General features: G+C 66.5%; 1 protein-coding gene across 2 annotated transcripts; it reads left to right on the top strand.

The window, feature by feature from the left end:
- Nucleotides 1-384: 384 nt before the first annotated feature.
- On the top strand, nt 385-21,541 carry FZR1 (fizzy and cell division cycle 20 related 1). Of its 2 annotated transcripts, none has more exons than XM_044254574.1 (15): nt 385-531; nt 11,768-11,921; nt 12,393-12,515; nt 13,536-13,661; nt 13,768-13,831; nt 13,923-14,050; nt 14,548-14,630; nt 15,050-15,233; nt 15,735-15,800; nt 16,267-16,369; nt 16,456-16,640; nt 16,774-17,007; nt 17,262-17,366; nt 17,907-18,008; nt 18,415-21,541. In XM_044254574.1, the coding sequence occupies exons 3-15, from the start codon at nt 12,447-12,449 to the stop codon at nt 18,454-18,456; spliced, it is 1,491 nt and encodes a 496-aa protein (XP_044110509.1). In that variant the 5' UTR covers nt 385-531; nt 11,768-11,921; nt 12,393-12,446; the 3' UTR covers nt 18,457-21,541. The 2 variants fall into 2 exon arrangements, with proteins under 2 accessions (XP_044110509.1, XP_044110510.1); XM_044254575.1 differs by having other exon boundaries at nt 387-531; nt 17,907-17,999.
- The last annotated feature ends 34 nt before the right edge of the window (nt 21,542-21,575 follow it).

The following is a 21,575-nucleotide window of genomic DNA, read 5'->3' as shown; positions in this document are numbered from 1 at the left end:
CCCGCCCGTGAGGACTCGGGCCTGGCACCGTCCCCTGTGGAGAACCACGTCGTAAACGAAGCGGAGCCATTCCCGCAGATCCCACGCAACGGGCTCCGCCAGCCCCCGAGGACCCCCGCGGGCCTCGGTCGCCCGTGGCAACGCGTGTCGCCGCGCTTCCTGTATTGATTCGAATCACGGGCGACGTCACGTCCTCCCGAGATGCCCGACGCGCGCAGGCGCAGTCGTGCAGGGTGGGCGGGGCGGGGCGCGGCCCCCGCGGGAGGCCCGCACGCGCGGGGGCGGGGCGGAGCGGCCGCACGCAGCGCGCCGGCGCGGGGGCGTGGCTGGCCGCGGGAGCGCGCGCGGCGGAGGAGGGCTCCGGGAGGCCGCGGAACAGCGACCGCCGCCATATTAAGGATCGCGGAGGCCGGGGTCCCGTCCGCGGCGGCCGCGGCCGGACCAGTGGAGCTGCGGGCGGCTGAGGCCGTTGCGGCGCGGCGCCGGGAGAGGCGGGGTCGGCGCAGCCAGCGGGCGACCGGAGCGAGCCAGGTGAGGCGGCGGGGTCTGGGGACCCGCCCCCCGGGCCCGAGCCGCGACCCCCCGAGCCGGGCCGGGGCCTGACGGCGGCGCGGGCCTTCCCACCGCCCGACCCCGGGCTGGCGGCCCCCACGCTCGGGCCCCCCGGGAGCCGGCCAGCCCCCCTGAGCCCGCCCCCCTGCCGAGCTAGGCCCGGGGTGACCTCCGCACCTCCCTCCCGTCTTCACCCCCAAACCCGGCCCTGCGGGAGCGCCGCAGCCCGAGCCAGCGGCCGCCCGAGACCTGCGCCGCGGCTCGCGTCCGCGGTCCGCTAGACACGGGCCCGAGCCGACCCCCTCCCAGCTCGGCGCCTCATCTCTGGCCTCTCGAGCCCGCCTTCCAAATTGGGGCCATCCCGGCGCAGGCCCTGCGCGGTCGAGCCTGCCCCCCATGGCTGTCACGACGCGGCGGGGCTGGAACGGGCCCCCGCGGCGAGTCGACGCAGGTGTGGGGACCCTGTCGGTGTGGGCGCCCCTCGGGGTTCCTGGCACCCAGAAGCACTTGGGCATTGCTGTTGGGGCGCATGACCCGCCTCGCTCCCAGCCCCCACGGCCTTCTGCTCCCCCGGCCTCCCGGCTTGACCCTTTCCAGCTGCCGGCCCTCCGTGTCCAGCTCTCCGTGTGGGCCCTGACCCTACCGAACTCGGACAGGGCCTGGCTCTGCGCAGCCACCCGCCTGCCCCACAACATCCCGCCTCTTCCTGGAAGCCCCCCGCCGCCAGCGGAGCCCCCAGGGGTGGGCTGCTTCTCCCCATCTCAGCGTGCTCCCCAGCGGGTTGGGTCTGCTCTGTCTAGACTCGCCCCCAGCGCCGAGCCGGAGACCCTCGGCTCTGCAGCTGTCTAGCCTAGACCTGTTTTGTTCTTCTCTGTTCTTTTCCCCGCGAAATCCGCCCCTCTTTCAGGCGCCTGTCATGCTGGGCACGAGCCCCCCCTTCCCTCCAGTCCACAGCCTGATGACCTCATGCCTCCTGCTGGTGAGGCTGCACCACGCCCTCGCCCCCCCCCCCAGTTTCTTACTATGCTTGAAATGGGGAGCATTTACCAAAAACAGCTGCTCCCCCTACCCCAGATTGGGGGCAGGTGAGGGGGTCTTCAAAACGCAGGAGGTTGGGTGGTCCCTCCTGGCAGACGATGGCGGTGGGGGGGGGTTGCACACTAGAGGCTGATGGGATCTTCTGGGGACAGCCCCCAGAGTGGTGCATTGTCCCCTAGAACGTGTTCTAGGCTGTTGTTTGTGCCGGATTTCTCGTGGGCCGTCTCAGCCTGGGAGGTCACACGCCCCTCCTGTTCCAACAGAAACCACTGGACTGCCGTGACTTCAGGCCCCAGAGCAGGCAGGTGTGCTGGCTGTCAGGGCCACTTGCGGAGGGAACAAGGTTCCACTGTTCCGGGAGGGTTTTGTTGAGCATTCTGGGCTCGTCGCCTCTGAAAACTGGGCTTCTGGCCCTTGGACAGCTCTTGGTTCAAAGGACGGGTGCTTTGCTGGGTGGTGGGCAGTGTCCAGGGAGCCAGCCATGCTGGCCGTTTTGGAGCACCCCCCACCCCCTGTGACTGTTTTCCGGGGGAAATCTCAGACCCCCGTGGCCCAGCCGGTGGCAGTGGCAGTGGGGCTAGGGGGGAAGTGCCCAGAAGCAGATGGGGAGGCGACGAGTTTCCAGAAGCCGGTCTGCCTCCACTCGCACGAGGCTCTGTTTCAGCAAAGTCTCCCAGGACTGCTTGTTGGGGCCTCTGGCCTGGCAGGTTTGGGGACCAGAGTGGGGCTGGTTGTGGGGACCTTTGGCTTGGTGGCACTGAGCAGGATGAGAGGGTCCCAGATGGTTCTGTTCGGAGGGTGAATCCTGGACCTTCAGGTTGGGCGTCAGGATCAAGGGACTCGGTCTTTTAGGAACCAGTGAAATGGTGCTGCCGTCGCCCCTCCCTTCTAGAGGTTCTCCGCGGAGACGTGGGTGCTGTCTGGGCACATCTGTGGTGATCACGCCTGTGGGCCCTCCTGGCATCGAGTGGGTGGGGTCAGGGATGCGGCTGCCCTGCCCTGCCGTGCTCGGGATGTCCCCAAGTAGTCGCGGTGTGGAGGGACTGCAGTTGAGCCCGAGAGCCCTGTGAGGGCGGGGACTCTGTCCCCAGAGCCTGCTCCGTGCCCCGTAAGGCTGGAGCTCAAGAACACTGGCTGGAGTGGGAGCTAACGGGTGGGGACAGCCAGAGGGTAGGGTCCACCTAGGCCATCCTGGGAGTTGGCACAGGGAGCGGGTGGCCTTCAGAGCTGGGAAGGAATATTGAGCTGCCCCTCTTCCGCCCCGAAGCTTCCCGCCGTCCAGTTTCTGATCCATCGCCGGCCCCAGTAGCCTCCCCCTTGTCAGGGCCACTGGTCACTGCCCTGGCCACCCCTCACTCCGCCTGCCCGAGCTTAGTGCTGGCAAAGTGGCCGCAGGTGGCGGGCGGTTTGGAGCTGGGCGTGTCCTGCAGCTACGTCCTTCTGTCGAGCTCCGGGACTCGCACACAGAGCTCCTTGTCGTGCGGCACTAGCGTTCCGGACACTTGTGCCCCCAGCCACCGTGCATCCTTGGGTCCTGGGCACGACTGCTTTCTCCTGCCTGGCTTCCTTGCTTGAGACCGGAACAGGCGCACACGGCGCATCCCAGCGGGCGCAACTGGTTTGGTCCTCGACCGTCGTCGTGCCGAACGGATGACCCCCGGCCCCCGAAAAGTGGACTGTGGATTCCACTCTCCTCGGGCTTCCTCCACCTCCCCGCCAGCGAGCAGCCTTTTTTACTGGCCCTGCTTTTCCTTATTTGTTGAATCTTTGTTGGTAACAGATCGATTTGGATAGAATTGCCATGTCATGTGATTTACCGATTTAAAGTATACAATGCAGTGCTTTTCAGCCTTTGTGTCTATCACCGTAATTCCAGAACATTCTCATCACTCCAAACAAACCTTCTTCCCTTTACCCATCAGTCCTGCACCCTCCCCAGCCCCAGTAACCACTGCCCCATTTTTTCTGTCAGGGCGAGTCTGGTCTGGGCGTGTCACATGCCTGGACTCCCATCCCATGTGCCCGTCTGTGTCCGGGTCCCTCCCTGAGCGCTGTGAGCTCGGGGTCTCTTCCCGGGGCAGCACGTGGGGGCCTCGCTCCTGCTGGCGGCCGCCGGATGCTCCCGCACGTGGGGGACACGTGTGTGTCCCCTCCCCAGGTGGCGGACGCTTCGGCTGTCACCACCTTTCTCCCGCGGGGACCAGAGCCGCCGCGAACAGTTGAGCACAGGTTCTCGCGTGGTGACCCTCGTGTTTGATCTGAACTCAGATGCGGCTTTGCTCTCTGCACACCTTCTTGGCGGGCACACTTCACTTCCTGTCCTCATTTGCTGCTGGTGCCAAGGCTGGCTCTGGAGCTCCAGGCCCACGTGGCCAGTTGTCTGGGTGTCCTGCAGGCGTCCGGGCTGAGTTAGCCCAGGAGAGGTCACTCTTTCCTTGAGCCTTTCCCGCCCTGGCCTCACGTGGGCCCTCGTCTCCATCCCCCGTGCTCTCAGGACCGCCCGCTTCCTCACCTGGCCTGGGCAGGCACAGTCTGGTCCCCTTGGTCCCCCTGCTCCCCGGTGCTCTGCCCAGTCTCTGCGGGACGCCACCTTCGGTGCCTAGAGGCACAACTCCTGCCACTCCCGGTCCCCCTGTCCTGCCGTCCACCCCAGGACGCAGCCCAGAACAGTCAGCCTTCCCTGTCCCTCTTCCTGCCCCCAGCAAGCTCTCACACCCAGCCTCCCTGAGCCTCTGGGTGGTTCTCTAGGGCAGCAGCTGCTCCTACCAGATCCCTTGCCTTTTCGCTCCTGCTCTGCCCAGAGGAAGGAACGGTGGGTTTGTGCGGGAAGGGCCCGGCTGTATTTGCACGGGGTCCTACAAGAAGGGGAAAGACGCGGAGGCGGGCTGGGGCGGAGGGGGCAAGGGGGAGGCTGAGGGGGCAAGGGGAGGGGCTGACGGCTGCTGGGAGCTGTCTGTCTGTCTGTCTGCACTTAACGGGAGGCTGAACGGTAAGAGACGGGTCAGCACTGGTGTCTTGGGCCTGAGGGAAACCGCTTCTCCCCCCTGAGGAGTCCCGAGGGCTTGGAGTTCGCTGCGGGCCGTGTCTGGGGATATTTGTGCTTGTCGGTGCGTGTTCTGGCGTTGGGGGTGGGGGCCAGGGATGCTTCTCAGCCCCCGGCCGTGCTCATGATAGCCCCCTACGGAGAGTGATGTGGCCCCAGTGCCAGCAGGTGGGGTTGGGGGTCCTTGCCCTAAACGTACTAGGTTTTAGGGTTTTCTTCTGCCCCCACCGGAGACCCAGAGGTGGGAATCCATGGAGAGACATAATCGAGGAAGCACTTCGTGATGCTCAAGGCTACCTGTGAGGAGGCTCGCCCTGAACCTCTTTAAGGCCTGTCCAGCCTGTGGTCAGGTGCTCTGACATAAGCCATAGCTGCAAACACGTACGCGAGCATAAATCGCTTGGGGCTGTTGCCAAGTCATCCTTTCTTTGCGGGGGAGGGCGGGTTGCGTCCTCTGCCTGGTGTGGACCCTAATGCGCTCAGGGGCTGGATGTCTCACCCCATCTTACTGGAGAATGGGCACCTAGCAGCGCCCAGCAGAGCTGGGAGACGAGTGGCCTCACCTTGGGCATATTTCTGGGGCTTGGCGCAGCTGTGCTCTCCTGGGGAGCTGGCCATGTCTCCCGGGGCCATTGTCACAGGCTAGAAAGGGGAGCCTTTGGTCCAGAAAGCCCGCCAGGCCTGGGGCGCAGGATGAACCCATGCTGATGAACCCTGGGGCCTCTCTGCACAGAGGGAGGTCAGGCGTGCTGGAACACGCTCCTCAGGGGCCCTGGCCCGGGCCTCCCCAGAAATAACTGGGCCCTCGTGCTGATTCATACCGGCCCCCGGGGGGAGGTCTATCATCTCCCGTCCTGTGTCAGGCGCGGTCCCTTTTGATTCTAGCTCTCCCAGGCCTGCCTTTTGCTGCCGCACAAGGAGAGGGACCACTAGCACATCGCGCTCCCTCCACTGTTGAGGGGCGGGAGTTCATGGTCTGAGGTCCCCGTTCTGTGCCCCAGCTCTTGGCAGCCCGGGAGCCTGCGATCTAGTCCATGTCTGGGGACCACGGCCAGGCCTTCCGCCCCGGAGCCCCATCTTTTACTGACCAAAGTCTTCCCTCCTCTGGGGGAGGGGCAGGCCCTGGGGGGTGGGCGGGGTGGCGAGGGGCAGGGAGCAGGCCCAGCCGGAGTCTGGTGCACCTGTCCCTGAGCACACGGGGCCGCCGCCACTTCAGCCTCTCCTCTGGGTCAGACCCAGTTTGGTCGCTGTGAAGGCCGCGTCTCCAGGTGCTTGGCCAGGGCTGCCAGGCCAGTGGGAGCGGAAGCAGAGGCTCAGGCCGGGGGTGTCCTCCTCTGAAGCCCCCCCTTTCTCCAGTAGATCTTTCCAGGACTGTGCGGTGTGGGGTGGGGGTGGGGGGCTGAGCCAAGGCAGAGGCAGCAAAGCCAGAGGTTCCCACGTGAGCAGAAAATTGGACAACTCCCCGTTTTCTAGTTGGGTCTTCCTCGTGTGGTACTTCCCCAGCGTCTTAGAGGATGGCTGAGTAGAACACGCCCAGGGCCCGCAGGATGCCCTCCCTTCCTCTGACTCTCCGGGTCTCCTGCAGCCCCCGCCTGAGGGCCTCTGGACGGGCACGCGTGCTGGAGATTTCAGGGGCCCCGCGGAGGCCCGTGCCTGGGTGACGGTGCCCAGGGAGCCCCCAGCCGCGTAGGAGCCTAGTTCTCACGGGCGGGTGGTCCCCCTGGAACCGACCATGCGACCTGACTCCCCACTCCAGAGCAGGCCTTCGGTCTTTGATGGCTGGTCCTCGGGTGCTGGGGCTGGGGACCCTCCCCACTGAGGGAGCGTCGTGATCTGAGCGGCCGCGGGCAGGAGAGGCAGCGTAGGCGCCGGAGCTGGATTTCCCGGGGAGGATCCCCGCAGCTTCCTCCTGTGTGAGCTCGCGATGGCATTGCCCCTGGGGGCAGACGCAAGTCCGGGACCCGGAACGGCGTTGCCCGCTGCCATCCCTGTCCCACGGGGCCAGGTTCGCCGGGGGGACTGGGCGCACATGGGAGGGGGCAGCTGGTGTCCGCAGGCTCCTCTACCGTGTGGGTAGCAGGTGCCCCCGACCGCCACCCGCTGGCACGTGAGGCTTCCCCCGCAGAAGCTGGACTTACCCTCACCCAGCACGGTTCTGCTGGGGGACGCCGGGGTGGTTCCAGGACCTCTGCGGTCGTCACAACAGGGAGGGCCTCGGTGTCACCCGTTTCCTAGGCGGCCACACGCAGACCGTCCTCACCCTCGAGACCCCGAGTCGCGAGAGCCCTGTTGTGGGCCTGTTTCCTTCCTTCGGCTTTTGCTGGGAAGCCGTACAACGTCAGAACCAGGAGGGACTGGTTTTTCAGATGGGCAGGACCTTGAAGGACTTGAAATTTGGTGAGCGCTCCTGGAAGCAGCGTGCTCCGGCCCAGGGGCCCGGGGCCCAGCGCGAACTTGGGAGGAGCTGTGGCGCCTGCTGCGCTGCCCCCGGGCCTGGAGGGGAGACCGTCGTGTGTCCGGGCCACTGCCCTTGCCGTGCACCCCCACTCCAGGGGGCTGGGAGACGGTGTGCGCTGTGTCATTGGTCCTTGCTCGCACCGGGCGCGGCCTGTGCTCCGTCGTCTCCCTCATCTGCTGGCCTCCAGCGGGTCTGCCCCAGGGCACTGGGAACATTCTGGCCAGACCTGCTCTCAGTGGGGGCATGTTCCCAGCACTGTGGGTGGCTGAGCCGCGGCCCAGACCCCACCCCTCAGTGCCAGGAGCACCCCAGTCACGACAGCCACACGTGTCCCCAGATACCGCCCAGTGTCCCCGGAGGGGCAGGATGGCCCCGGAGAGAACCGCTGGGTGGTACCTGGAGTGAGAGCATCCTTGCTGAGCACTTGCGGGCGGAAGCCGCGTGAGCAGCACACGGCGGGGCTGGGGGAGCTCGGGGCTAGCGGGGGGCTGCAGAGGAGCTGGGCTCCGCTCCGTGACCGCCGGGGGGAATCGGGGCCCTGGGTGGGCGAGGAGCGGAACACGGCCAGTGCGCGGGAGGGCAGCCCTGGGTGTTCGGCGACCTCTGACCCGTGCAGACCAGCTTTCACTGTGTGGGGACCTCATCATTGTCCTCTGAGGTGACTGGGGTGCTGCCCGTCTCCCAGAAGAGGGGGCTTGGGGGTTGGAAGCTTGTGTGAGGCAGTGGCCTGGGGTGGGTCTCCGGGCTCCTCATCCTGGGGGCCACGTTGGCAGAAGAGGAGACCCCCTTCGTAAGGGTTGGCTTAGTGGGAGGGCAAGTCTGCCAGTGCGGTACCCAGTGGAGGGGACAGTGGCAGCGAGTGGCCGAGGACTCCGGCCCTCCTCACGTGACCTGGACGCCAGCCTGCCCGTCAGCAGGGCGAGCTTGGGCCCGGGGGGCGCTCGCTGCAGCCTGGGACAGTCCATGCTCTGGACTGCTCGCTGACGGGAGTCGCCACAGGCTCTCAGGGTTTCCTTAGGAAGTTCTCAAGTGTGCAGTGAAGGCAGCCCAAGGCGGGGTGCCCCGCCCCTGGGCCGCAGCGGGGATCCAAGAAGCGCAAGCTCGCCCTGGGAAGCGCGCACCTTCCTCTCCCTTCCCGCAGCCCCTTTTCCTCTCTGCGCTGCCCCTTGCCGCTGGCTTCTCCCTCCGAAAGTGGCTTGTTGGCTCGGAGCTGCGCTCAGTGTGTGGGGCCCGCTGGCCCTCCTGCCGCCCTGGCCGCTGCTCTATGCCCGCGTGGGGACCGGAGCCTCACGCCACTGCGTCGGCCCTCGCCTTCTGCTGCACACGCGGCCTGCACGAGCGTCCTTGTACACGTGGCTTTGCACACGCGGGGCTGTTACGGGCGGATTCTTAGAAGCAGAGATGCCGCATGGGAGAGGACGTGTGTTTTAAATTTGGAAGGCGACTGCCAAATTGCCTTCCTCGGAAGTCGGGTTTCAGCTCCTGCCAAAAGCCGGTGTGCCTGCTGCTCTGTTCTCGGGGGCGGCGGGGGGCATCAGCCGGCCTGGGAGCGCAGGGCTCGGCGCTGGGGTCCTGCTGCCCTCCAGCCGCGCCGGGGTGGCCATGGGCGCGCCCGCCACCTCCCATGGCTGGCCGGTGTCACAGCCCCCCACCCCCCCCCACTTGTCTCGTCTTTTTAAATAAAAGCATCTGTGGTCTGTCTTGTCTTGCGGACACTTTTGGTTTCTCTTGGGCCCTGCCGTCCGTGCAGCACATCAGCCTCGCCAGCTTCCGGGGAGTCACCTGGGGATACAGGCGTGGTGGCCTTGCTCTGTGAATAGGGGGCTCTGGTTTCCACGTTCACCTGGGCTGAGAGGTTTAGAGCCCGCAGCCCACAGGGTGACCGCTGCTAAAGCCCTCGTGCCCCCCAGAGCCCCACCATCCCTGAGCAGCCCTGCGTGGGGAGAGCAGGGGGGGACATCTCTTGAGCATTGGGACTGAACATGGCCTTCACCTGGCCCCCCCAGGGCTCACTGCCTGGGCGGCGGCAAACGACTTCCATCAGGGCAGGCCAGGGTTGACTTCGCACACGGGCCGGAGACGTCCGCTGCCTCGGCCGGCTTCATCTGTGCGGTGGAGAGGACCGCTGACTGGCCCGACTCTGGCAGAGTACCCAGGAGGGCAGAACTTAGCAGAACGGAGCCATTAGCGCTGCTCTTTGTGTCCCTGTCCTCTTCCTTCCCTGACACACCCCACCCCCGGGGGGAGTCTTGGTTCTCACAGCAGTCGCTGGCCTCCTGGAGCTCAGCCCTGGTTTGCATGTGGCCCAGGCTCACGGGGCGGGGGGGGGGGGACCCCAGTCCTCTGAGTGGGCATCTCCAGCCTGGACACAAACTCGTGTGGCCACACGGCCCAGGAGTCGTCCCTGTGGTGACGGCACACACGGTGCATACTGAGGCGGGCCAGTAGGTGGACTGGGAGCTAGATGGGAAGGGGCCTCGCCCCCAGAGAGGTGAGGGAGGCTAGAGGGGCAGAGCCCACTTCCGGACTCTGTGACAAATGGGCTGAACCAGTCCGGGTACCTCTGCCGGGGCATACAGTGTCCATGCGGGGTGGGGGGCGATTGCCGAGAAGAGGGTGGCTGCTCCCCTAGGTAAACCCCAGAGGGAGGGCCTCGACCCCGCTTCACTCAAAGCAGGAGGCCTGCTGTGTGGCCCTGTGGGGATGATGGGGCTGGGGGAGCTCAGGAACCCCAGGCCCCTGGGGGCTGGTGGGCACCCACGTCAGGCCTCTGGGCAGGAGCCCCTGTCCGTACCCCTACGTGACCCAGGGCCTTGCTGCCCCGACCCCGCCGTCGTGGGTTCACGTGCGTGTGAGCATGGTGCCCGGGGTGGAGCTCACCGTGGCGACCAGTGGCCGCACGCCTGTTCCTCCAAGTCTACTCCAGCTGGTTGGTTTTTGGCTGAGTGTCTGGCTTTGGGCCTGGACTGCACCAGGCCAGCGCTCTGTGTCCCCTCGTGGCAGGTGAGGGTCAAGGACTCTGGGCTCATGCTGGTCCTTCAGCCACGTGCTGTACCCGGTCTCTCCACCACAGGCCCGGGAGCCCACAGAGAGGCCATCTGGGGATGTCGAAAGTGGGGCTCAGGCAGGTTGGCCTGGATATCTTCTTGGGTGGCCCCAGCTGGAGTGAGTGGTGAGTGGTGGACCCCCAGGTCTGTCCCTTCCCAGGTGACACGACACTAGTACTCTCCTCAGGTGTCTTTCTTTGAAGATTTTCTTTATTTATTTGAGAGCAAGGGAGAGGAGAAGAAGAGGGAGAAGCATTGGCTCCCCGCTGAGCAGGGCGCCCCATACAGGACTCGATCCCCTGACCCCGGGATCATGACCTGAGCCGAAGGCAGACGCTTAACTGAGCCATCCGGCCGCCCTCCGGTGTCTTTGCAAGGGCAGGTGTTCTCTCTGGTCTGCCCTCTGTCTCTGTGGACAGGACTGTCTGGGGAGCCCCCGTGAGTGGGATCCCACAGGATGGCTCCCGGGTTGGCTTCTCTCCCTGAGCGTGGGGTCTTCCAGGTGTGCTTGTGGTGTCGCAGGGGTCAGACGGCCCTTTCTTTTCAACGCCGAGAGATGTTTCAGCGTGTGGAAGGACTGCACTGGGTTTGTCCTTCTCTGGGGGTGGACACTTGGGAGCCTGTCTCCTCGGCTGTCCAGAGTCATGCCAGTGCGGATGCGGGAGGGCTTGGCTGGGTATGGGTCTGCCTTTCCTCCTTGACACATACCTAGAAGTGGAATTCCTGGGTCCCCGGGCTGTGTGTGTATGTGTGTGTGAGAGAGAGAGAGAGACACACACACACACACACAAGCTCGTGGGCTCGTGGTGGGGCCTGTGCTTCGTGGGGACAGAGTCTCAGTTTGGGAGGGTGAGAAGGTTCTGGAGCTCGCTCTGGAGCCCAGGGTGTTCACAGCACAACGTGAGTGCTTGACTCCACAGACCTGTGTGCTTAAAGCTGTGCTGATGCTATGTGGTTTTTTGTTTTGTTTTGTTTTTAAGATTTTATTTGACAGACAGAGATCACAAACAGGCAGAGAAGCAGGCAGAGAGAGGGGGAAGCAGCCTCCCCGCTGAGCAGAGAGTCCGATGCGGGGCTCGATCTCGGGACCCTGAGACCATGACTTGAGCCAAAGGCAGAGGCTCAGCCCCCTGAGCCCCCTCCCCAGGTGCCCCCGACGCTCCGTCTTATGTGCGTGTCTCTTACTGTGATTTTTTCCTTAAGCGCAGCTGTGGACCTCCGCAGGGTGCTGCACTTCAGAACTCATAAACTTCGAGCTTTGGGCCGGTTTCTGCTTTTCAGTTGGTCCTTCCCTGTCATGGCCGCAGGCCTCCCGCCGGAGTAGTGGGGACGCTGACTTAGGGAGTCCGGCTGGAAGTGGGCGCCGCAGGAAGCTCTCATCCTCTGAGCAGTCCCTGTGCTGGGCTCTGTCCCCCACATCCTTGCTCCGGCCTCCTCGAGGCTCTGCACAGCCCCCAGGGGAGGCACGGCTGGCAAACGTTGCGCAGTGGTTTCTGGAAGCAGTCGCTGCAGGGGGCTGGCCTGTGGCCCGGTGGTGAGGAGCACCCTCCTCCCGGAGGTGGCCGCCGGCTCCCCCTTCTGCTGGACAGCGCTCAGCCCTTTCTTCCCTCCATGTGCTCCTCCTTCTAGAACATTCTTCGGCTGCCTCCTCTCTTCTCACTCCTCTTCCGAGAAGTCTTCTGAGAGAAGTCTTCCCAGCGGAGTTGAGCACAGTGGGAAGTGGGTGTGAGCTCTGCCACGTGGCGCTGTTGAGCCCCGCCCGCTGTGCACACAGGCCAGCAGGGTAAGGACTGTGCCCCCCACCCCAGTCTTGCTCTGGGACACAGAGGCTTCCCTGTTCAGGGAGGAACCCGTGCTGGGACCACTTGAGACCTTCCAGCCCCCCATCTCAGGGCTGGGTGTGGTCGGGGGGGCAGCTTGTGGCCTCAGAGGGTCTGAAGCAGGAAGCAGCGTGGCGTGGTGGGCTGCATGGCTTGGAGGGGTGGCCATGGGGCGAGCTCCATGACCCAGAGACAGAAGAGAGACTTGCACTAACCAGGACAAAGGCCGGGGGAGAGCCCCGGTCCTCCCCGTCCCAACCCCCTGGGGCCTCCATAGCCTGTGGGTGCACCAGGCCCCTACCTCAGTGTCTCGGAGGGAGGCCCTCCACGTGGTGGGGGTCCCGGCCGTCACCGCGGAGTTCCCCGCGGCCACCAGACAGTGGCAGGGGCTGCTGCCAGTGGTGCTGATCCTGGTCTTGCCCTTCCTGCCCCAGGCTGACCTTGGCCAGCTGACCTCGGCCGGCGGGCTGGGCCTGCCCTGTGTCGCCATGGACCAGGACTACGAGCGGCGTCTCCTCCGGCAGATCGTCGTTCAGAATGAGAACACCATGCCCGGCGTGAGTTCCCGGCGCCCCACCGCAGCCAGCACGGGCCTGGCACTGGCTTGGCACTGGCCTGGCTCCATGCGGGGCTTGGGGCGGGGACTGCGGTGAGCCCCTGGCTCCACCTCCTAGAGGACGGAGGGGGGTGGGGGTGTTGGGCGGGGGAGGGGCACAGCCACACCAGGGAGTTCCCCTCCTCCCGCTTCCCGGCCCTTCCTGCTGCTGGAACCTCATGGACCATCAAGCTTCCCGACCCCTGTTCCCGTGGGGCCACACTCAGGGCTGAGGAGGGGGACGGGGGAGGTGCTCTCCGTTTCCAGAGAGGGAGGCAAGGGGCCCAGTGTCTCAGACCTGTGGACTGCCCTGACCACGCACAGGTGTGATGGTGGCATGAGGGAGCCCGGTCCTTATCTGCTGGAAGCCAGCAGGTTTGGGGGTGCCTCTTCCCTGTACCCCAGCCGGTCCGCCATGCTGCCTGTGTCCCGGGCTCCTGACGCGTCGCAGGCCGTGCTCGCTGCTCCTCTCTGCGCTCTCCAAGCTCCGCAGGCTGTCGAGGCCTCAGCCCCTGGTGTCTCGGGGCCACGCTCCTTCTGGGGGCCCTGTGGGGGAGTCCTTCCTAGGACTCCTGGTGTGGCCGGCAGTCCCTGGTTTCAGGGCCAGCCCCCCCGTCTCTGCCTTGTCTTCGTGTCCCCTTCGCTGTGTGTCAGCATCTCTGGCTCTTAGGAGGACACGGGCATGGACTTGGGGCCTGTCCCACTCCAGCGTGGCCATCTTAACTGGCTTATACCTGCGAAGATGCTGCGTCTGAGTAAGGTCATATCCCGGTGCCGGGTTAGAGCTTCAGCGTGTCCTTTTGGGGGACAGGAACAGGGAGGCCAGCCCCAGCCCGTGGCTCGCTCACCGGCTCACTGCTGCCACCCGGATTTCTAGAACCGATGCCCTGGCTCAGTGACCAGAGGCCAAGTGCAGGGAAGCCGGCCTCGGCCCTGCGCGCGGCGGGCTCTGAGGCACCTGCGCCGCCTACCATCCTTGCAGGTCGCCGAGATGCGGCGAACCCTGACGCCGGCCAACTCTCCCGTGTCCTCTCCCAGCAAGCACGGGGACCGCTTCATCCCCTCCAGGGCCGGTGCCAACTGGAGCGTGAATTTCCACAGGATCAATGTGAGGGGCTGCCCAGAGGGCGGCGGCCGGGGCTGGGGCCGGGGGGAGCAGGGGCCCCGGAGGCTCGCTCCAGCTGCCCCTGCCTCCCCCCACCCCTCTCCCGCAGGAGAATGAGAAGTCCCCCAGCCAAAACCGGAAAGCCAAGGATGCCACCTCAGACAACGGCAAAGGTCAGGAGTCAGGCCACCCGCACCTCTGCCCCCACGTCCATCCCCCCGACCCCCCTGCCCCTCCGTGGCTCACGGAGCCTGCTGTCCGCAGACGGCCTAGCCTACTCTGCCTTGCTGAAGAACGAGCTGCTGGGAGCCGGCATCGAGAAGGTCCAGGACCCGCAGACAGAGGACCGCAGGCTGCAGCCTTCCACGCCTGAGAAGAAGGGCCTGTTCACGGTGAGCCTGCGGCCCCTCCCCACCCGCGGCCCACGCCGGGCCACCTGGCTCGGTCCTGGCTCGGTCCCCGCTCGGCCCTCCTGCACCCAGCCGGGCAGACACGTGGCCCCATGCCACGAGCCAAGGCTTTGCTCTCTTGCTGCCGTGAAGGCAGAGCTGGGGCAGGGGCCAAGTGCACGGTCCCGAACCTCAGGGTGGCCCCGGCAAGAACTAGAAGAGCCTGGCTTGGGTCTCCCGAGAGATGGCCAGGGGGCTGGTGGCCGTGGGGACAGTGGGGAGGCTAACACAGGCAAGTCACTGTCCAGACAATGCCTCAGGCCTGAGGCCTGGTTTACTTTTCGGAATCCCTCTCCCCAGAGCTCATCCGGGTTCTGTGCACACCCTGCATGCCTGCCCGGCCTCCAGCAGCGTGGGGGGCGCCGGGGCTTCGGGCGGGAGCTCCCTGAGCTCGGGCTGAGGCTGTGCTCACTGGGTCCCCCCCCCAACCCCGCCTCCAGTATTCCCTCAGCACCAAGCGCGCCAGCCCTGACGATGGCAATGACGTGTCTCCCTACTCCTTGTCCCCAGTCAGCAACAAGAGGTGAGTCTGGGCCTGTGCACAGGGATGGGGCTGGGACAGGGCTGGGCTGGCAGCCACGTGCCGCCTGGGAGGCAGGGTTGGTCCAAGACCTGTGCTCGGGGTGCAGGAGAGGCTCAGGGGGCCTCCCGCGCTGGGGACACTCTGCAGGCTCAGCGGCTTTAGGCCCAGCAGGGAAGTCAGGGAAGGTGCCTGAGGAGGTGCTAGGCGGAGGGCCTGGTGTGGCTGTCAGAGCCCAGGGAGACGGCCGCGGGGTTGTCCGTAGCCTTGGGATCACGTGGGCGGCAGAAAGCGGGGCCAGATGAGCCAGATGAGCGGACGCGACCCTGCGACCCGTCGGGCGGGGAGGGGGCGTGTAGGGCTGCAGGGGAGAGGAGACTGCGGCTGCTTGAGGGCGGGGGGGCGGCTCTCCCTCCCTGCAGTCAGAAGCTGCTGCGGTCGCCGCGGAAACCCACCCGCAAGATCTCCAAGATCCCCTTCAAGGTCCTGGACGCCCCGGAGCTGCAGGACGACTTCTACCTGAACCTGGTGGACTGGTCGTCCCTCAATGTGCTCAGCGTGGGGCTGGGCACCTGCGTGTACCTGTGGAGCGCCTGCACCAGCCAGGTGGCCCCGCTGCGCGCGTGGGGGCGGGCGTGGGGGCCGCGGGACCGAGCTCCCCGGCCCTGCTGAGGGGGCCACCCGAGGAGTGCCAGGGTTCAGGGCCTGCTAGGCAGGACGCTGGTGAGCTTGGGGCGGGCCGTCTTCGGGAATAAAACGCAGACGGGTTCCAAACGAGGCACGTGAAGCCGCCTCAGAAAGGGCTGCCCCTGTGCTCCTGGCAGCCTGTGGCCTGTGCCTGCCGCACGGCGCCCTGGTCCCGCGAGCTCCCCCAGCCCCATCCCCTGGTCCGGGCTCTGTGCACACTGTCGTCTCCATGCTGGTGTGTGTCCCTCCCAGCGTGCAGCCTCCTGAGCCCCGGCTCTCAGTCTCCACACCCTTGGGCACGGACCTGAGGTGTCCCGGAGCGAATGAACGGGGACAGACGGGGATGAACGGATGGGGCGGGCCTCGGAGGCCAGGCGGGCAGCGCGTCCGCTCACACCAGCCGCTTCCCCTCTCCCCCAGGTGACCCGGCTCTGCGACCTCTCCGTGGAAGGGGACTCGGTGACATCTGTGGGCTGGTCTGAACGGGTCAGTACGTGATCCCGGACCCCAGCTAGGCAGGGCTGGCACGGGGGAGATGTGACCCGGTCTCGCGGGGTGGGGGGGGCCTACACCATGCTGCGGGGTCTCCAGAGACCCACGAGGGCCGGGCCCCAGCTTGGCGGACACTTGGTCTAAGCTCGGGGAACGGCCTCGGCACTCCTGCCTGTCCCCAGCCTGGTCGAGATGGTTACTCCTCCCCAGAGATACGAGGCCAGACATGGTCCCCTGCAGACTGCCCTCCTCACTGCCGCAGCTGGCACGGAAGCCACACGCGGAAGCACACGGATGCTTGGCGCGTCGGTAGAGTGCTTGTGTGGCCATTTTCCCAGCGGGTTCTGAGGATGGCCGTCCTCCTGGCCCAGAGGGACTCGCAGAGAAGTGGCACCTCCCCTGGAGGGAGAGGAGAGTCAGCGCCTGACGCCCACTCCCTTCCCTGTGTGATCGGTCCTAGGGGAACCTGGTGGCCGTCGGCACGCACAAGGGCTTCGTGCAGATCTGGGACGCGGCTGCGGGAAAGAAGCTGTCCATGCTGGAGGGCCACACGGCCCGCGTCGGTGAGGAGCCACCCGGTCCCTGGGGGACAAGTGTGATTCCTGGGGGGCCAGGCCTCAGCCTCCCTTGCCCTCTGCCCGGCCCACAGGGGCGCTGGCCTGGAACGCTGACCAGCTGTCATCCGGGAGCCGCGACCGCATGATCCTGCAGAGGGACATCCGGACGCCGCCCCTGCAGGCCGAGCGGCGGCTACAGGGCCACCGGCAGGAGGTGTGTGGACTCAAGTGGTCCACGGACCACCAGCTCCTCGCCTCAGGGGGCAACGACAACAAGGTAGGTGCCCTGGGGCCCCTGCTCTCATGGCTCAGGCTGTGCCTTCCACCGCAGGGAACGGCGATGCGGGTGCTGCCGCGGCGGGGCGGGGTGCTGGGCGGAGTCAGGGGCCTCACGGCCTCTGCCCCCACAGCTGCTGGTCTGGAACCACTCGAGCCTGAGCCCCGTGCAGCAGTACACGGAGCACCTGGCGGCCGTGAAGGCCATCGCCTGGTCCCCGCACCAGCACGGGCTTCTGGCGTCCGGCGGCGGCACGGCCGACCGCTGCATCCGCTTCTGGAACACGCTCACAGGGCAGCCGCTGCAGTGCATCGACACGGGCTCGCAGGTGTGCAACCTGGCCTGGTCCAAGCACGCCAACGAGCTGGTGAGTACGGGGCCACGCGCACGCCTCCTGCCTCGGTGCCGGAAGGCCTTCAGAGCCCAGGGCTCCGCTCCGGGAGCTCAGTCGGCTGTTTCCTGGAGCGCGGGGAGCAAGGGCCGTCACGCGCGGCCTCTGTGCCTTGCCTGGCAAGCCCGAGATGCCTCCTGGGGTGGGTGCGCTGCACCGCTCGCGTCTGAGCCCCAGGCTTGCAGAAGGGGGGGCCTGAGTCCCGGCAACACCCTCTCTGCCCCCCCCAGGTGAGCACGCACGGCTACTCACAGAACCAGATCCTGGTCTGGAAGTACCCGTCCCTGACGCAGGTGGCGAAGCTGACCGGGCACTCCTACAGGGTCCTGTACCTGGTGAGTGTGCCCCGCCCGGGGTCTGGAAGAACACCACTGCCCCGTGCCCCCGAGAGGCGGTGTGCAGCCCGTGCCTCCGTGTCCCCTGGCCTTCCTCCGCTCAGCCGTGTGTCCGCGCGCGCACAGAGAGCCTCCGCCGGTAACTGGGTCCCGGCGCTCGCTGGTCCCTGAACGTTTCACCGGACTGCCATGCGCGCTGGCTCGGAGAAAGGATCCCTCTCTCCAGATGTGCTCGGTTTTTTTTCTTTGCGGAAGAAAACGTTGTGTGCTTAAACCCACACATCATTTATCTGAGTGTACGGAGCAGTGTGTCTGTCCTTGAGGCAGGTGGGGGGCGGCCGTGTGTCCTCACCACGATGCTCTAACCGTGGCTCTGCCAGCCCACCTCAGGTCTTCCCCATACAGGCCAGCGGCCTCCATGGGGCCTGCCCCACCATGCCCCCCGGCCCCCCGGCCCTTGGCCGCATCCAAGCAGCTCTGTCCGAGTAGGGCTGCCTAGGGGGCATAAGGCCAAGGGGGGGGGTCTGTCTGCTTCCTCAGGCCATGTCCCCTGACGGAGAGGCCATAGTCACTGGTGCTGGGGACGAAACCCTGCGGTTCTGGAACGTCTTTAGCAAAACCCGTTCGACAAAGGTAAAGTGGGTCGGTATCAGTGCCAGATGTTCCCCCACGCGCATCCCCCACGCGCGTCCCCCCACGCGTCCCGGGCCCCCCCCCGACGAGTCACCCGGCCAGCCCCGTTTACCCCGTCAGCTCTGGTCTCCTCTGGGACCCCCCATGTCCCCTTTCTGCTCCCGTATGGCCACACAGCCCAGGCCATATGGCCCAAGGTGCTCAGAGCCTCGCTCCCCTACACGCCTCAGGGTGCTGGGCACGGTGCCCACAGGCTCCCCTGGCCCGAAGCCTTGCATGCCCTCCAGGCAGAAGTCCCTTCTCGCGCTGGTGCTGCCGGGGGCCCGGCCCCAGTGGTCTGGCCCAGCGGCCCTCGATCACCGGGGAGGCCGCCGCAGGGGCTGCGGCTGAGCGCTCTGTCCCGTGTGCCCCGCAGGAGTCTGTGTCAGTCCTCAACCTCTTCACCAGGATCCGGTAAAGTCTCGGGCCTCACCGTCCGGGTCGGCAGAGTCCCACCTCTCGTCAGCGTGCATGGACCCTCCCCTCCCCAGCACACAGTCCCCAGAGGACGCAGCCGGGGCGGGCGGGGAGTCGGGCCTGGAGGACCCCGAAGATTCTCATTAAAGCCTGATTGCGAACCCTGGCAGCTGGTGTTTGGGGCGGGGACGTGGCCGGGCCCCAGCAGGAGAGGGGGCCCCGGCGGGGACCATCTGTTGGGCTGCTCTGCTGGGAGCACGATGGACGCCTCCTGGGACCCAGCCTGCTTCCGTCTCCGTCCGCCGCGGCATCGCCGGGGCCGCGTGCTCCTCCGAGAAGTACGTGCTCGCCGCTGCCATCGCCACTCACGCCTGCGGGACAGACGGCGGGACGCCAGGCCGGTCCGCTGGGGCCGGGCGGACGGCCGGGGTCGGCCCACGGAGCAGAGGGACAGACATCTGACGGGTTTCTCTGCAGTCAACACGGCTGCCCTTGCCCCGGCGTCCGTGCCGCTGACTTCTCTCGGGGACATGGCGCCACATCTGGAGCGGGCCCCGGGCAGTGTCCGGGCCGAAGGCGGCCATCAGCAGCCGGACTTGTTGTCTGAGGAGAACGAGTCAGGGCTGCTCGCTGCGTTGTGCGTGCCCTGATCCCGCACCGTCCTTGTTGCTGACGGGGTCACGGCCCTGTTTCATCCCCAAGCCGGACTCGGGTGTTTGTGGCCTGCTGGGCGGCCGGTCAGGGTGACCCAAGGGCAGACTCGACCCCAGAGGCTGTGTCCTCTGGGCGTCTGGCTCCTGCTCCGCAGCCCGTTCCCCTTCCCCCAGGCCACCCCATCGAGTCCTGTCCGTCTATGCCATTGGGGCAGCCAGGGAGGAGGCACCCATAGGTCCTTCCAGAAACTTCCTGAGCCTCCCCCAGCCCACCCTATGGTTCTCTGGTCTGTGTCCAGCTGCACATGGGCCCGTCCCCTCCTGCCTCATCTCCAGACCAGGAGCCCGGGAATGAGGAAGGGAGGGCCTGGGTGTGGTCAGGGCGTCAGCAGCGCCCCCCCCCCGCGCCCCCTCGGCTCCCAGGCGCTGCAGAGTGGATGGGGTGGGGCAGAGCCCCTCCAGGTCCCCATGGCCTTGTGCCTCCGCTCCGTTGGCTGTGTGTATGCACGTGTATATACGTACTTGTGGCTCTTTGGATTTGCTTCTGTGTCTTTGCAGCTTGGTCCCAGGAAAGTTTAAGGCTGGAGGGGGCAGCAGTGGCTCACCCACTACCCACCGTGGGGGGCGGCGCTCACCGCTCTCAGCGGAGCCCGCCTGAACCGGTGGGGAGTGGTGGGCGCCCGCCTCCCGGGCCCTGAGCCACATCTGCCTGCCGCGGGGCAGACGAGGGACCGTGTACATAGATGTGTGTGTTTTGATGGGTCGACTTCTTAGTTTTGTGGGAGTGTTTAAGAAACCAGGCCTGACTCAGCCCCGCGCTCACCTTGGGCAGTTGCAGGAGCCCGGGAGCTGCGGTGCCCGTGGGGCCGCCCCCGCTCGGCCCCGCACCAGGGAGTTGGGATGGCGGGGCGCGGGTCTGCCTGGGGCTGAGGGCAGGGCAGGGGACGGAGGGGCGCCTAGTGCAGGGCGAGCCCTGTTTCTTGTGACACAGCATCGTCGTCATTCGACCAGTTGTGGGTTCCTGCCCTGGCTGGCTGGCCGGCTGGTCCCCAGCTGGGGTGTCCAGTTGTCGCACGCAGGGGGCAGGCGGCTCGCCCTGGGGGAGCTGGTTATGGAGAGACTCACAGGCCGTCCGCAGGAGGTGCCGGTAACCCCAAATTCAGAGTCCCCTGGGGCTGAGGACAGGGGTATGGCCAGTCCTTGTGGCCCAGCGAGGGTGTGGCCCTGCTGTGGGGAAGGAACTGCCTGGTTGCCCTCTGGAGGGGGAGAGGGCAGGAGTGCAGTCCGTGCGTGCACAAGGCCGGCTGCGGTGGGGCAGGGGGTGGGCTGGGGCAGGGGAGCGAGCAGATGAGGACGGGGGTGCTGGGTTGAGGGGCCCCGCAGCAGCTCTCGGGCGGGCTAGGCGTTGCTGCCTCCTCCCCTGACCGCCAGGGAGACTGAGGCCGATGGGTGCCCTCGCTGGCCCAGCATCTCACACGGGAGGCAAGATTTGTTTCTGTGGATCCTTGAATGTAGCTTTCGTAAGGGAAGGGAAAGGGGATTAGTGGTAGTGGGGGGTGAGGCACAGCCATGGGGGGGCAGCAGGAACGGGGCCGACGACGCCGTGAGGGCTGTAGAAGAGAGGGCCTTGGAAGCGGTTGAGGGGAGCAGAGAGTCGGGCCTGGAGGAAAAGCCAGGCCAGAGGAGTGGGGACTCCAGCAGGACGTGGCAGGTCAGGGGCTCCTGAGAAGCTGGGCGAGCCCCCTACAGTGAGCAGCTCGCCAGCCCCGAGGTCCCTGCCTGCAGATGAGGAGCCCTGTCCGGGGCAGCGGGGACCAGAGCCCCGACTGCGGCACAGCTGGTTGTGGTGGGCAGCGAGGAGCACGTGTGGTGGGACCGGGGGCAGGTGGCGGGAGGCCCTGGGGAAGGGCACCCTGGAACCCCGAGCCCCAGACGGGCCTGGAGAGCAGGGAGCCCCTGGTGCGGGTGGCGCTGGTGGCGGAGGCTCCGGTGCGGCGTGGGGGAGGCACGGGCAGGGGCTGCCGGCTGGGGGCTGCGGGGAAGACGGGAGGCGGCGGGAGCCCTGGGTGTGTGTGGCTGAGAGGGAAGGAAGCGGGTGGCCGTGAGACCCAGCACAGGGCCTGGAGGAGACGTGGCCCAGGCCACCAGGAGCAGGTGCAAGCGAGGGGTGGGCAGGTCTGGGTGTTCTTGTTCCTCGTTACTGCGATGAAATACACGGAACACACAGTTTACCATCTTAACGCGTGTAATTCAGCGATTTTTAGTACGTTTGTGAGGTTGTGCTGCCACCGTCTGTGAACGTTCCATGACCCCAAAAGCAACCCCGTCCGCCGTCACTCCCCGCTCACCCTCCCAGCCCTTGGCCCCCCGCGAGCCCCTTCCCGTCCGTGGAGGAGCCTGGTCTGGGCGTGTCACATAAATGGATTTACACCGTGGGGCCTCCTGTGTCTGGTTCCCTCCCTGTGCG

The sequence above is a fragment of the Neovison vison genome, chromosome 6, assembly GCF_020171115.1.
Source record: "Neovison vison isolate M4711 chromosome 6, ASM_NN_V1, whole genome shotgun sequence".
Lineage (NCBI taxonomy): Eukaryota > Metazoa > Chordata > Mammalia > Carnivora > Mustelidae > Neogale > Neogale vison.
This window is presented reverse-complemented; position numbering and strand designations above follow the sequence as displayed.